This window comes from Protopterus annectens, chromosome 2.part0 (genome assembly GCF_019279795.1).
Source record: "Protopterus annectens isolate FY-2018-M chromosome 2.part0, PAN1.0, whole genome shotgun sequence".
Classification (NCBI taxonomy): Eukaryota; Metazoa; Chordata; order Ceratodontiformes; family Protopteridae; genus Protopterus; species Protopterus annectens.
Genome location: NC_056728.1, coordinates 886,054,701 through 886,068,083, shown reverse-complemented (window position 1 = coordinate 886,068,083; position 13,383 = coordinate 886,054,701). Strand labels below are relative to the sequence as shown.

Here is a 13,383-nt window from a genome sequence, read left to right as displayed (position 1 = left end):
GCCTGGTGTCTAAGCCATAGCCTCAAGCTCAATGCCAAAAAATGCATAGTCATCCCCTTTGGGAAAAACCCTGTGCCAATGAACTACCACATAGGTGGTAGTCCACTCAACACCGAAAGTGTGATATGAGACCTAGGAGCACAGGTAGACAGTAGTCTCTCCTTTGATAACCACATAGCCACAGTGGTCAGGAAGTCCTTCTATGTGCTACACCTCATCACAAAAGATTTCTCATCCAGAAAAAAAAAGAGGTCATTGTCCCCCTCTACTCAGCCCTCATTAGACCTATTATAGAGTACAATGCCCCATTTGGGATGTATCTCACAAGACATTTGCAACAACTGCAAAGACTGCAGAAATACCTCACAAAGAGGATCACCGGCCTCAAACAGATGCCCTATGCAGACCGTCTTAAGAAACTCCAGCTCTACTCCGTCGCATATCACCTACTCAGAGGCGATCTCTGACTAACATACAAAGCCATATCAAACCCAGAGCTGTTGGACATGCTAAACTTAGCAAAATCCCATTCCTTTGGGCCACACGCTCCAGGGACCTTAACCTTGTCACCGCAATAAACAGAACTTGCTGGAGGGGATAGGTTCCTGTGCCAGTGACTTCCCATACTCTGGAACAAGCTGCCCATTCATGTCAAACAGAGCACTTCATTGGACCTTTTTAAGAAAAATCTGAACAACTGGATAGGAAATAGGAAATTTATCCCGGAGATCACTTCTGTGGCTCTGCTCGACAGGGGCACAGGTAAATAAATTTTTGGGTGGCTAAAGCCAGAGAATCTTTATGACTAGGCTTATATAGGCCATGGGGCTGATAGCCTAGTACCTACCTATGAACACAAACACACACACACACACACGCACACACACACACACACACACACACACACACACACACACACACACACACACACACACACACATTCACACACGCACGCACAGATCCAAACCCACATACACAAACATGCACAGACAGGCTACACTGTAAATATCATCTTAAAATGAAATGCCAAAACAATTGCTGAATTGTGAATCATACCTGTTCAGCAAAACATTTGCTAGCTGTAGGAGATCCACAACAAGTAGAAAGCATCTTCAGGAAAGATGCTAAAGAACTGTGGACTATTTCACTTGGAGCACCAGCAGAACGTCTTGAAAATTCAAAAGCAATTCTAAAATTAAAAAAAAAACAAAAAAGAAAAAAAAATACATTTATTTTGTAGCTATGGAGAACCACTTAGATGTAGTCAAGCAAAATTAAGCAGTATAACAGTCTAATGTAAGAAATGCAGTGTAACAAAAGTGTGTGTGAGTGTGTGTGTGTGTGTGTGTGTGTGTGTGTGTGTGTGTGTGTGTGTGTGTGTGTGTGTGTGCATGTGTGTTTCATAAGTAGGATTTACAACTTGTACAGCAAGAGGAAGTGATTACATTTCATTCTCTCACACCCTTACAAATATAATGTAAAAATGATTTTGGAGAGGAAAAGGGCCCCATGCAGTCCCCCATACTGCCATATCTATAGACATACTAATGCTGACGTCACACAACACTGGGAAAAACACCAATTACAATAATTCCTTCTGTCACCTGATCTCAATACACAATATACAAATGGCTGAAAGCACACTGGCAACAATTTTCCCAACATGACAATCATTCTTCAGCCTGTGATTCACAACAGAAATTGAAATGTACATTGTTCTTCACTAGTAACTGTAGGTTCTGATGAATTAGCACTTCACTATAACTTTTTCATGTACTGAGCATTGATAAACTGCAAAATGATGATCTCAGTCTTTCAGTTTCTCCCTCTCTATCTGTATGTGCGTGTGTGTGTGTATATATACATATATGTATCAATCACATTGTCTGAAATTTGAAATTCAAAGACCTGCATCTAAAACTGTAAAAAAAAAAAAAAAAAAAAAAAAAGGAATGAGTGACTGCAGTCTGCTTAGCAGTGTAAAAAAAAAAGAAAATAAGGAAAATAGATAGCAAATGAGATAGAATCTAAGCTATATAACGTGACAGTAACTAATACATGGTCAACAGTTACACAAACTCAATATTCTCTCAACTGTAGAAAGGTATGAATGTTCTCTCAAGTATTTTCTCTGACAAAAAACAAAAAGAAACATATTTAGCATGAGGCCCACAAGGCTTTTGTGAAATGTGTATATCTCCCCACAGAGTCAAAGCACTGATCAGGGTATTTTTGGTACCTATAGAGTCTTTATTTTAGTTTTGCATAAGGTATACTTAACAAAAAAATGATCCAGCAGATTGAGATGAAGCTACCTTGCTAATATAAAATTAAATATGTTGTATTTGAACTCAGTATATAAGTACCTGTGCAATCACTGAAATTATGTCTAAAGACATTGTAACCCAAATATCTAAATATCTGCAGATTGCCTCTTTTCTTTGTTCTAGACAAAACTAAGTGATGGTATCAATATTTTTATGATGCTACATAAAAGTATGATTTATATAAAATATAACATAAATAAAACTGTTTTATGTAAAAATTCTAGTAGATAAATCAGAACTCAGAACTGACTTGGGCTGAAGAAAGCCTCCATGACTACTACAGGTTCATAGGTTCATAGGTTCATAGGTTCATAGGTTCATACTAGGCTATCTGCCCTAAGGCATTTATAAGCCTAGCCAGAGTGTGTGTGGCTTTCACCACCCCTTAGGATGAGAATACTATACCCATTAGTTTGCTGTGCCTCTGTCCAGCAGTGACACAGAGATGAATCCCGGGGTAAACCTACAATCTCCCATCCACTCGTCAAGATTTCTCTTGAACAGAGTCAGTGAGGGGCTCTGCCTCACATGGACTGGGATTCTGTTCCATAGTGTAGGGAGTCTCTGGGTGATGAATCTGTCCCTCCAGCACATCCTATTTATATCCGTGTTGAGGTTTAAGTCTCTTGCTCTCGTGGCTCTGGTGGATTTGGATTTTTTGAGGTGGAGCATGTCCATTAATTCCGGGTTGGACATGGCCTTGTATGTCAGGCAAAGATCACCTCTGACCAGATGGTATGCGACTGAATAGAGCTGGAGTTTCTTCAGTCGGGCAGTGTATGACATATGTTTGAGCCCCTTTATCCTTTTGGTGAGGAACTTTTGGGGTCTTTCCAACTGCTGCAGGTGTCGGGTAAGGTACATTACGAATGGGGCGTTGTACTCAATCATTGGTCTGATAAGTGAAGAGTACAGGGGTACAATGACCTCTCCTGATCTGGACGTGAATCCCTTCATGATCAGGTGGGCAATGTAGAAGGTCTTCCTAACCACTTTGGCAATGTGAGTGTCAAAAGAGAGGTTACTGTCAACTTGGGTCCCCAGGTCCCTGATAACTTCTTCCGTGTTTAATGGATTACCACCTATGTGGTAATTAGGGGTTACCTTGTTTTTCCCAAAGGGTATGACTATACATGGCTTGTCAAGCATGTCATCCCAGGCAGACAGACATTGGATCCCCTTAGAATGACACCAGTAATTAAGCCAATTATTAAAGCTGATCATTTTGTCTCTGTATTGTGGCATCATTCTTGGTGAGGGTAGGATACTGCTCAGGGTCAGGGTCATACCGGCCTGGGCTACATAATCTGAGAGCTCCTCTATGTCTCCTTTCATGTAGTCCAGGGAGGTACGTCTCAGGTCGTTCACACCGGCATGGACAATGACTGAGTCATACTTGTACTTGCTGTGGAGTGACCTGAGTGCTTGTGTTATGTGGTGGATTCTAGCGCCCGACAGGCAGCTTACTTTGATCTTTTCCTTGTTCAGTCTGGTGAGTGGGACATCAGTGTGTCTGACTATGGAGTCACCTATAACAAGTGTGTCTGGCATTGTGTTTGGCCTTAAGGGCTGTGACTGTTTAGCACACTGACTTTGAGAACTATGTGTTGTATGTCTTGAGGTGGCAGTTGCTTGGGTGTCTGCTTTGGAGGCCTCTGTAGTTTTGGTAGATTTTTGATCAGTGCCTCCAAGTATGTCTTTGTGTGTTTATGTGTTTGTTTTGCAGTTTTACAGAGCAAACAAACAAAAAAATACCTTCCAAGAATCTGCTGCAATTAAATTTAGAAAAAAATAACAGTGTTCTTCTGCAGCACCTCACTCACCCAAGTATAGACTGTGAAACTACCGAACTAAAATAGTTAATACAATAATCAAATGTCAATAAATATTAAATAAAAGTGAACAGTGGCTGGGAATCATAGACAACTCGTATACTAAACAGCACAACACTGTTTGCAAGTGGTCACACTCAGGGAGGTTGTGATTCACAGTACCAGCTAAGAGTACGGAACAATATCACAACAATATCACAATACAATGCAAATCACAGTACCCAATCTAACGGGTGCATAATAAGTGCAGCTGAGCACCTCTACAGCAGGTCATGACTCGAGGCACATTAGACATTCCGCATGTTAGTATAAAAACAACACATTGAAACATTCTGAGGTACAGCAAACAAAGCCACTCAGAGAAGCAGCAGCATTTTGGAGCTAGAACTTACCAACTCTCACCTCTACTACCTCACACCCAAAAGCATGATGCAACAGAAGGTTGCATGAGTGAGAATGATACTGGCAAATTACATGCCACCTTGAAAATGAGCATGTTTTTGTGGGCAGGGGACATGAGCTGACAAGACTCACCCTCAAAAAGGACTGGGAGAAGTGCTTGGACTTCTATACTGGTGAACTCTAAGGTATGTGTAGGTCTATCCACACTTTTTTTGGCTACTGCTTTTTTCCTAATGTCCTTGCTTAACTCTATAGTCCCACCTCTCAAGTCCTGTCCTTTGCAGCTTCCTGGTATGACCCACATTGACAGGGTCTCCCTATAAGGGACAGCATCTGACCATGGAGTCCTCCATTCTCCAAATGAAGCACATTATGTAAGAGACATGCTAAGCAAGTGTAGTGAGATGGTGCAGGCAGACTCTGTCATACTGCAGCTCATGGTGGGTTTTGGTAGCCTTACAATTCACTACACTCTGACTGAGTGGGCAGCAACTCTGAGTGAGTGAATCAGTGAGTGCTTAGCCACTAGACACAGAGGATACCCATGTCTCCTCAGCCCTCCTGCTCCCAGCATCATCTCCAACCTCTGCTAGAGATCCACTGGACAGATATTCATTTCACTCTGACCCCCTAGATATTCAAATATATCCTCCCTGTCTATAACTGAAATAGTGTCTCATGGGTCATAAACATGGCTTTATACTACTGTGCCACAGATGAAGCAGCACTCACCATGCATGCTACAGGAACTTTCCAGAAACAAATAGGAAACACATTGGGCATATCACAGGTGTTACCATGCATGGCTTCTATGTCACCATACAATTACTTGAAGTACTGAATGAGGTAGACATCACAAATCTGTCAGTAAAAACCCTGTCTGGTGTCTGTGAAAAATGTTATGCCTAGAAGAAAGGGTTCTATTCCAGCAACAATCAGGAAGTGTGCAGTGCTCTAAGCTTGATAGCCAATGACTTTGTACACCACTGTAGCACTACACATGATTCAAATATATGGCAATTTGCAAGTAAGCTCTGCTGCCACATATCCTGAATAGGCAAAATAGTAAGTGTAAGAATTGTTTGAACCAGTCATGTATGTGTGTGTGTGTGTGTGTGTGTGTGTGTGTGTGTGTTGATAGGATAACTATATATATATATATATATATATATATATATATATATATATATATATATATATATATACACACACACACACACACACACACACACACACACACACACATACCAACGGGCAGATACATATATATATATATATATATATATATATATATATATATATATATATATATATATATATATATATATATATATAGGTTCATAGGTTCATAGGTGTGTACTAAGTGTACTAGGCTAATGGCCCTGGGGCCTTTATAAGCCTAGCCATAGGATTACCCTGGCATCGTGCAACCTGACCTTAGTTCCCAGTGCCTCTGTCAAATAGAGCCACTGGAGTTATCCTTGTGGTGAATTTTCTATTTCACATCCACTCATCAAGATTTATCTTGAAGAGTGTCATCGAGGTGCTCTGCTTGACATGTATGGGAAGTCTATTCCATATTATGGGCAGTCTCTGGGTTATGAACCTGTCTCTCCAGTATGTTCTATTGATTGTGGTAATGAGATTGAGGTCTCTGGAGCATGTGGTGCCGAGGGATTGGGATTTCTTTAGATGTAGCATTTCTAACAGAGCTGGGTGAGACATGGCTTTGTAAGAAAAGCAGAGATCGCCTCTAAGTAGGTGATACGAGACAGAGAATAGTTGGAGATTTTTTTAGTCTGTCCATATAGAACAAGTGTTTAAGGCCTAGGATCCTCTATGTGAGGTACTTTTGCATCCTCTCCAGTTGTTGCAGGTGTCTAGTAAGGTACATGCCAAATGGGGCATTGTACTCGATGATTGGCCTAATGAGGAAAGAGTAGAGGGAGACAATGACCTCTTTTTTCCTGGATGCAAAACCCTTAGCAATGAGATGTGCCACACAGAAGGACTTTGTGACCACAGTGGCAATGTGGTGATCAAAAGAGAGGTTGCTGTCAGCCTGTGTTCCCAAATTTCTTATAATGCTTTTTGCATTCACTGGACTACCATCAATGTGGTAATTCATGGGAACCGAGTTTTTTCCCAAAGGGTACAATGACACATTTTTTGACACTGAGCTTAAGGTCATGGTTCTGACACTAGTCGTTGGTCTCAGTGAGGCCATTCTATAGGATCTCAACATCACTAGGGGAGTTAATAATAGCTCCCAACTTGCAATCATCTGCAAACTTTGTCAGCCAGAGTCCCTTCATGTTGGCCTGGACTTCAGAGAATTAGATACCAAACAGGAGAGGACCCAGGACCAAACCCTGTGGGACTCAGCTTGTGACTAGTCAGCAGTCTGACTTGGAGTCAGCTGTTTTCACACTGTGGGTTGCATCTGTGAACCAGTTTGCAACCCTACTTAGAGGCGATCTCTGCTTGACTTACAAAGGCATGTCTCACTCAGCTCTGTTAGAAATGCTACATCTAAAGAAATCCCAATCCCTCGGCACCACACGCTCCAGAGACATTAATCTCATTACCACAATCAATAGAACATACTGGAGAGACAGGTTCATAACCCAGAAACTGCCCATAATATGGAATAGACTTCCCATAATACTAGGTGCCTGGTAATCTACTAGTATTGTGATTGGTCCTTTGGGGGGGGTAAAGTTGGCACTGAATCTGTCGGCCAGTATATTGGCAATATCTGTTGGCTCGGTATAGGAGGTACCATTGTGCAGTAGCTCAGAGCAAATCTGGTTATTGCCGTGAAGATTCTTTGCATAACTATAGTCTTTACTGTCTGATGCAATTCTGTTTTCTTAGCTAGCTTTAGAGGATTTATTGAGGGATCTCAACTTTTTGTTGAGGTTGATAAGAAAGTTTTTCCAGTCTTGGGACTTCACCTTATTCCACATCAGTTTCCTCCTTCTGTTGTAGAGCTTGTTTATGGCAGGGGACCACCACATAGGTTTCCTTTTTTTGGAGGATTCATCTTAGTTCTATTGGGTATGGTGAGATCCATGCATTTGTGTACATGTTCATACAGTGCACTGGTGTATGATTCGGTAGTCATCCAACTATTCTCCATTTGCATGGGTGCCGTGAAGTTAGCCACCTCTGTTTTTAGGAGCACAAAGTTAGCTTTGGAAAAGTTTTTCAAGGTGGTTACTTATGTGGGTGGGAGGGATGTTGATTTCCAAGGTGATTAGTTTGTGGTTGGGTCTAACCAGGGAGGAGCTAACTATTGGTGTAGAGCAACAGTTGCCCATGTTAGTAATGACCAGGTCAAGGATGTTGCTACCTCTAGTAGGGGTAAGAATGAGCTGATCCAGGGCACTGGAATTAATGAACTCCAGGAAATGCTGGGCAAGAGTATTGGTACATGATAGTTCTCCCAGTTAATGGAGGGGTAGTTGAAGTCACCCAATATGAGGTTGGACTCTAATATTCTCCAGGGTGCTTAGGAACATGGAGTGTGAGTAGAGAGAGAGAGATAGACAGTGTGTACATTTCCTATTCCTGGTATGGTCCAACTCTGTTTCTTGTGATGCAGAATACCTTTTGGTGCCCTTACTGATCATAATCATAAAGACAGACACCATCAGTGAAATAGTAGAACACCATCCATATGCAAACCTAAAATCTTAATGAATTTGTGTTCAGCTTGATGAATGTAAGATTCCACTAATTGAATGTAGCTGGGGACTCTGAAATGCATCCCTTCCATCATTTGCAAGTTGTTTTTAACTTGCTGCATGCTGCATTGCATGATTATCAAAAAGTATGCAGCTCACCTTTCCATCTATGTTTGTCTCAAGTGAGACATCAACGACATCCATTGACTGGAAGGGGTTGCCAGAATGTAACCATTATTTTGGACCATGGCACTAGACTGTAGTGTTGGCAGTGCAAGCTCGTTGTGAGAGGGATGTTGTGCTACTATGGGAATAAGACCAATATGGACTCTGCTAGGAAGGTGACTTCTCCCTGAGAATAGAAGTAATCTTCACAATGTGAGAAGGTGGATGGAGAAATCCTAGATTCCTAATAGCAGACTGTCATCTCTGCAGTGGCCTTCTGACATGACCATGTTGTGTACACATGCATTCCTACCCTTTGACAGCACTGCTGCACACAGTACTAATTTTAGTACTACTTATCTTTCAGATAAAGATTGATATAGTAACTATGTGTCCTACCATAAGCAGCATGTGACTCTGTGGCCTCACCAAGGTATTGGCATTGATGAGTGGCACCATCATGGAAATGACTCACCACATCACTCATGTCCATGTCATCATGGGGAGCCACAGGCTGTGCCAAAGTGATGCGGGTTTATGAGAGTAGTGCCAAATGTCTAAGACCCATCACTAGAGTGATGCCTGGTAAATGGGCAAGAGGCAGACTCAAGTCTACACATCAAGAAGCAGAAAAGCACACCAACCCTGTAATTAGCATGCAGCTGTGTGGAAGAGAGCACCTCTGCTATGGCTGGAATAACAGGCATTGCAAATTTCTTTCCAGCTGTCATTATGATGCTCAGTTAGGCAAAAATGAAAAAATCAGATGTGCCTAAATGATGATGGTAATATGTCATGACAACACCCCCCCCCCACCCCACAAAGCAGCGAGCAGATACAAATAAATAAATAAAAGCTTTATATCACTATGCATTATAAATAAAAGATTACCATGTGTTACTGCAATGCTAAGTTAAATTGCTGTCTGAAGTCAGGATGTCATAAAGCTATGCCACTTGCTAGGTTATCCTGGAGGGCTGAACACCAATATATGTTTAGCCAAATCTTACAGTTTAATCAAAATCATTCTAAAACACATAACTATGATTAATGTTAGCAAGCATCAGTTCTGTAAAAATTATAAGTTACCTTATATACTTATGTACTTCAAAGCCACATAAAAAACTCTTATTTTAAGATATTAAACAGTGATTCTTTCCATTGCTAAAATCCAAGATTCATTGGAGACTGTAGACTGAAAACAAAAAGACATCAGGAACACGTGAGGAACAATCATGTGCCACGATTAGCATTTAGTTACAGTATATCTGCAAACATGTCATTAAAAAACAGCTATCAACTGTTCATCTCTCTACAGCATTCACTGTTATATTCTGCACAGATTACATCATACATTTCTAAAAGAACACAGATTGAGTTAGGAGTCCTGGCATTATTATGAAAAGAGTGCTATCACGTCTGTGTACAGCCCTACTACCAGAAAATATGCAGTATAGCCCATTCATAGCATATAGATATAAATGTAAAAAAATTAGAATAGTATATTTACTTGTCTGTAAAACTCTGACCACCTTTAGTGAGACTCTCACATAGCTCTTCATTGCTTGGCTCCACGTAACCAGGAATTTCAAGGGGTGGGAATTCAAGGGCTGCTAGACATAATTTCAGTTCCAATCCCTGTGATTTACAACATTGTTCAACTCCAGGGTGATAGGGAAAAGGAGAGTTCTCTTGACAAGACTTCAATGATATGGCATTTGACTGGAAGAAAAAATAACACCGTAACTCTATCAGTTGTTTAATGTACTAATATGTTTTATTTTAGCTACAGCATTTGACTTCCTAAAAGAAAGAAAAAATCACAGACATATAATTTCATCAGTATTTTAATATAAAAGTTTTTGGTTTTATATAGCAAAACACGTTGAACTCTAATGATGCCTCCAGCCATTTCTTAAGAATCCACTTTTACCTGTTATTATTATTCAAAGCTGCAAAACTTTGTTATACTCATGTAATTGACAAATGATGGCAAATGTACAGGAGCAAAACCAAGAATCCAAAAGAACTGCATGAAATGGCAATTTTCCAAAAGGTGACAGCCAGCAATCCACTTGTAATATCAACATATTTTATTGAAAAAATATACGCAAAAGTTAAGTGGTTTCGTCTAGTAAACCACATTCTTCTTCAGGTGTATGAAAAAAATAAAAGCAATTTTCAAATTTACTTCTGAAGATGTCTGTTATTAACCGAACAAAACCATCTAACCTTTGCTTATAGTTTTCAATAAAATTTATTTATATTATTGGTGGTTTGCTGGCTGTCACTGTTTTGGACAGTTGACGTTTTGTGATGTTCAATATTTTTCTTTGTTACAGGCATACTATTAAAAGATGTTGGAAAAATAATTAATAAATAGATGATCAAAGTCATGTAAATGTGAAATATGAAGACAGTAGTATCTCTATAAATTAGCAAATAAAAAAATCAGTTCTTTGAGCATTCAAGAATTAACCTATCAGTGAAAGTAATACCAACATTCATGGCAAAATGCAATAAACAAACTAGCAAATATATTTTTTCACAACTGTAGTGGAGATCATGTTTTAAGGATTTCATCTTTAAATCACTTATGAAACCTGGAGGGTTAAAAGGACTCTGGATAGAAAATATTGCAAAAATATGACAAGATGCTCTTTTGTAGTTCCAAGGTCATTTCTAACAACATTTACTTTGTCAGAAACATATCAGTAAGTTATTTCTTAATTGTTCTGTCAAAGAACTGATATTTTACTATCACATTATATAATGTGATAATAATATTAAATGTTAAACAAACATTATGCTATATTAACTTATTGCTATTTAAAAATTAGTCTGATGATATTTTTTTCTGTGAATTAAGAAACAAAACATTTATTGTTCACCCATCAACCCATTGATGACATATAACATGTCTATAAATAATTATAAACTCCTTCCTCTTATCTTACCACTCTTAATTCTGCCATACTTTCTTACTAGCTATGAAAATCTCACATTCGTAGGTTCTCTTATCCAAAATGCCAAACCAAGACCCCCCTACCTCCACTGACTGCGGAACTTGCCCACTACTACACTACCCCAAAAATTATAAATTCCAACCACTTGCTTCTAAAAAAACCACTCCAATCAACACCAAAATCCAAATATGAACTAAAACTACTATTCAAAGTTATTAGACTACTAAGGTATCTAAGAAAAAACATAACCAAAGATGGGGACATCCATCCTAATCCAGGCCCAACCTTAACTCAAAATCCTACCAGCCCCACCACTCTCCCTCTGACTGGTCAACTCCTTCCTAATATGCCACTTAAACATTAGAAGCCTAAACAATAAGATACATAGCCTGCATGCTGTACTAGCCACATACCTCCCCAACATAATGTGTCTATCTGAAACATGGCTCCGGCCATCAACCAAAGACAATGAGATCCTGCCTCCTGGTTACAATATACTTAGGGCAGATAGAGTAAAGAAAAGAGGAGGTGGAATAGCCGTCTTATATAATAGCACACTTAACATCATAACTAACCCTATACAACCACCCCAGGTCTCCAATGCTGAAATACTAGCTCTAAAAATTCTACTAAATAATCATAAGGGCATTAACCTAATTGTCACCTATATTCCCCCCGGGAACAATGTAGAAACAGAGGTCATTCTACATTGGATAGCCAACAACTACCCTCAAGAAACCATTGTCCTGGGCGATGTTAATATTGACTGGAACCAATGCACAGCACAGTCTAACCCCATCCCTGTTAACCTACATGGATTCTCTCAGATAATATCATCTATCACACATACAAGTAACAATAACCAAAAAGAGAGTATACTAGACTGGATACTCACCAACAGTCATCCCCAGAACTATATGTCTGGAACTCTCCCTAATGATCTTAGTGATCACCTGCTCACATACATCATGAAAGACAAAATTAATTGTACAAACTTACCTATTTATAGGTCTATCAGATACAAGAAAAACTTTGACCCAACTAAATTTCAACTTGAACTCAAATCATGTAACTGGACAAAACTAAAGTTCCTTCCCCTTGATGAGGCAGTGTCATCATTTAACAATTCATTCCTTACTATACTTGACTCGCATGCCCCTAAATGCCCAATAAGAATTAAAACTCAGCTAGCACCCTGGCTAACAACAGACACCAAAACCAAAATAACAACTAGAGACAAAGCGTGGGGTAAATGGCACTACCAAACTACCCCTAGATCGTATCAAATTCCAACAACTTAGAAATGAGACTAAAAAAGCCATCATACTAGATAAGAAAAATGACTTCTACAATCTGCAACATAAACATCAGAATAACCCTCAAAAGTACTGGGCAGGCATACATAAACTTCTCCAACCAGGCAAATCCACTACTCCGACCCCAGGAACATTATCTGACAAGAGCCAAGAAGATATAGCCAATTCATTCAATACTTTCTTCACAGAAACCATCCAGTCATTAGCTAACCAACTTTCTCCTCCCAAACCCAGGAACATTTATCTGAAAATATACGCAAAAGTTAAGTGGTTTCGTCTAGTAAACCACATTCTTCTTCAGGTGTATGAAAAAAATAAAAGTAATTTTCAAATTTTCTTCTGAAGATGTCTGTTGTTAACCGAACAAAATAATCTAACCTTTGCTTATAGTTTTCAATAAAATTTATTTATATTATTGGTGGTTTGCTGGCTGTCACTGGTTTGGACAGTTGATGTTTTGTGAAGTTCAATATTTTTCTTTGTTACAGGCATACTACTAAAAGATGTTGGAAAAATAATTAATAAATAGATTATCAAAGTCATGTAAATGTGAAATATGAAGACAGTAGTATCTCTATAAATTAGCAAATAAAAAAATCAGTTCTTTGAGCATTCAAGAATTAACCTATCAGTGAAAGTAATACCAACATTTATGGCAAAATGCAATAAACAAACAAGCAAATATA

The 13,383-nt window shown here is 39.2% G+C and overlaps 1 protein-coding gene across 1 annotated transcript in view; it reads right to left on the bottom strand.

The window, feature by feature from the left end:
* GC (GC vitamin D binding protein) overlaps positions 1–13,383 on the bottom strand; it is a 641,498-nt gene that overhangs the window by 416,200 nt on the left and 211,915 nt on the right. Inside the window, exons 4-5 of the mRNA XM_044061140.1 lie at positions 9,926–10,137; positions 1,057–1,189 (exon numbers count right to left, since the gene is read on the bottom strand). Of these exons, the coding sequence (XP_043917075.1) occupies positions 1,057–1,189; positions 9,926–10,137 (345 nt within the window). The remainder of the gene's footprint in view (positions 1–1,056; positions 1,190–9,925; positions 10,138–13,383) is intronic.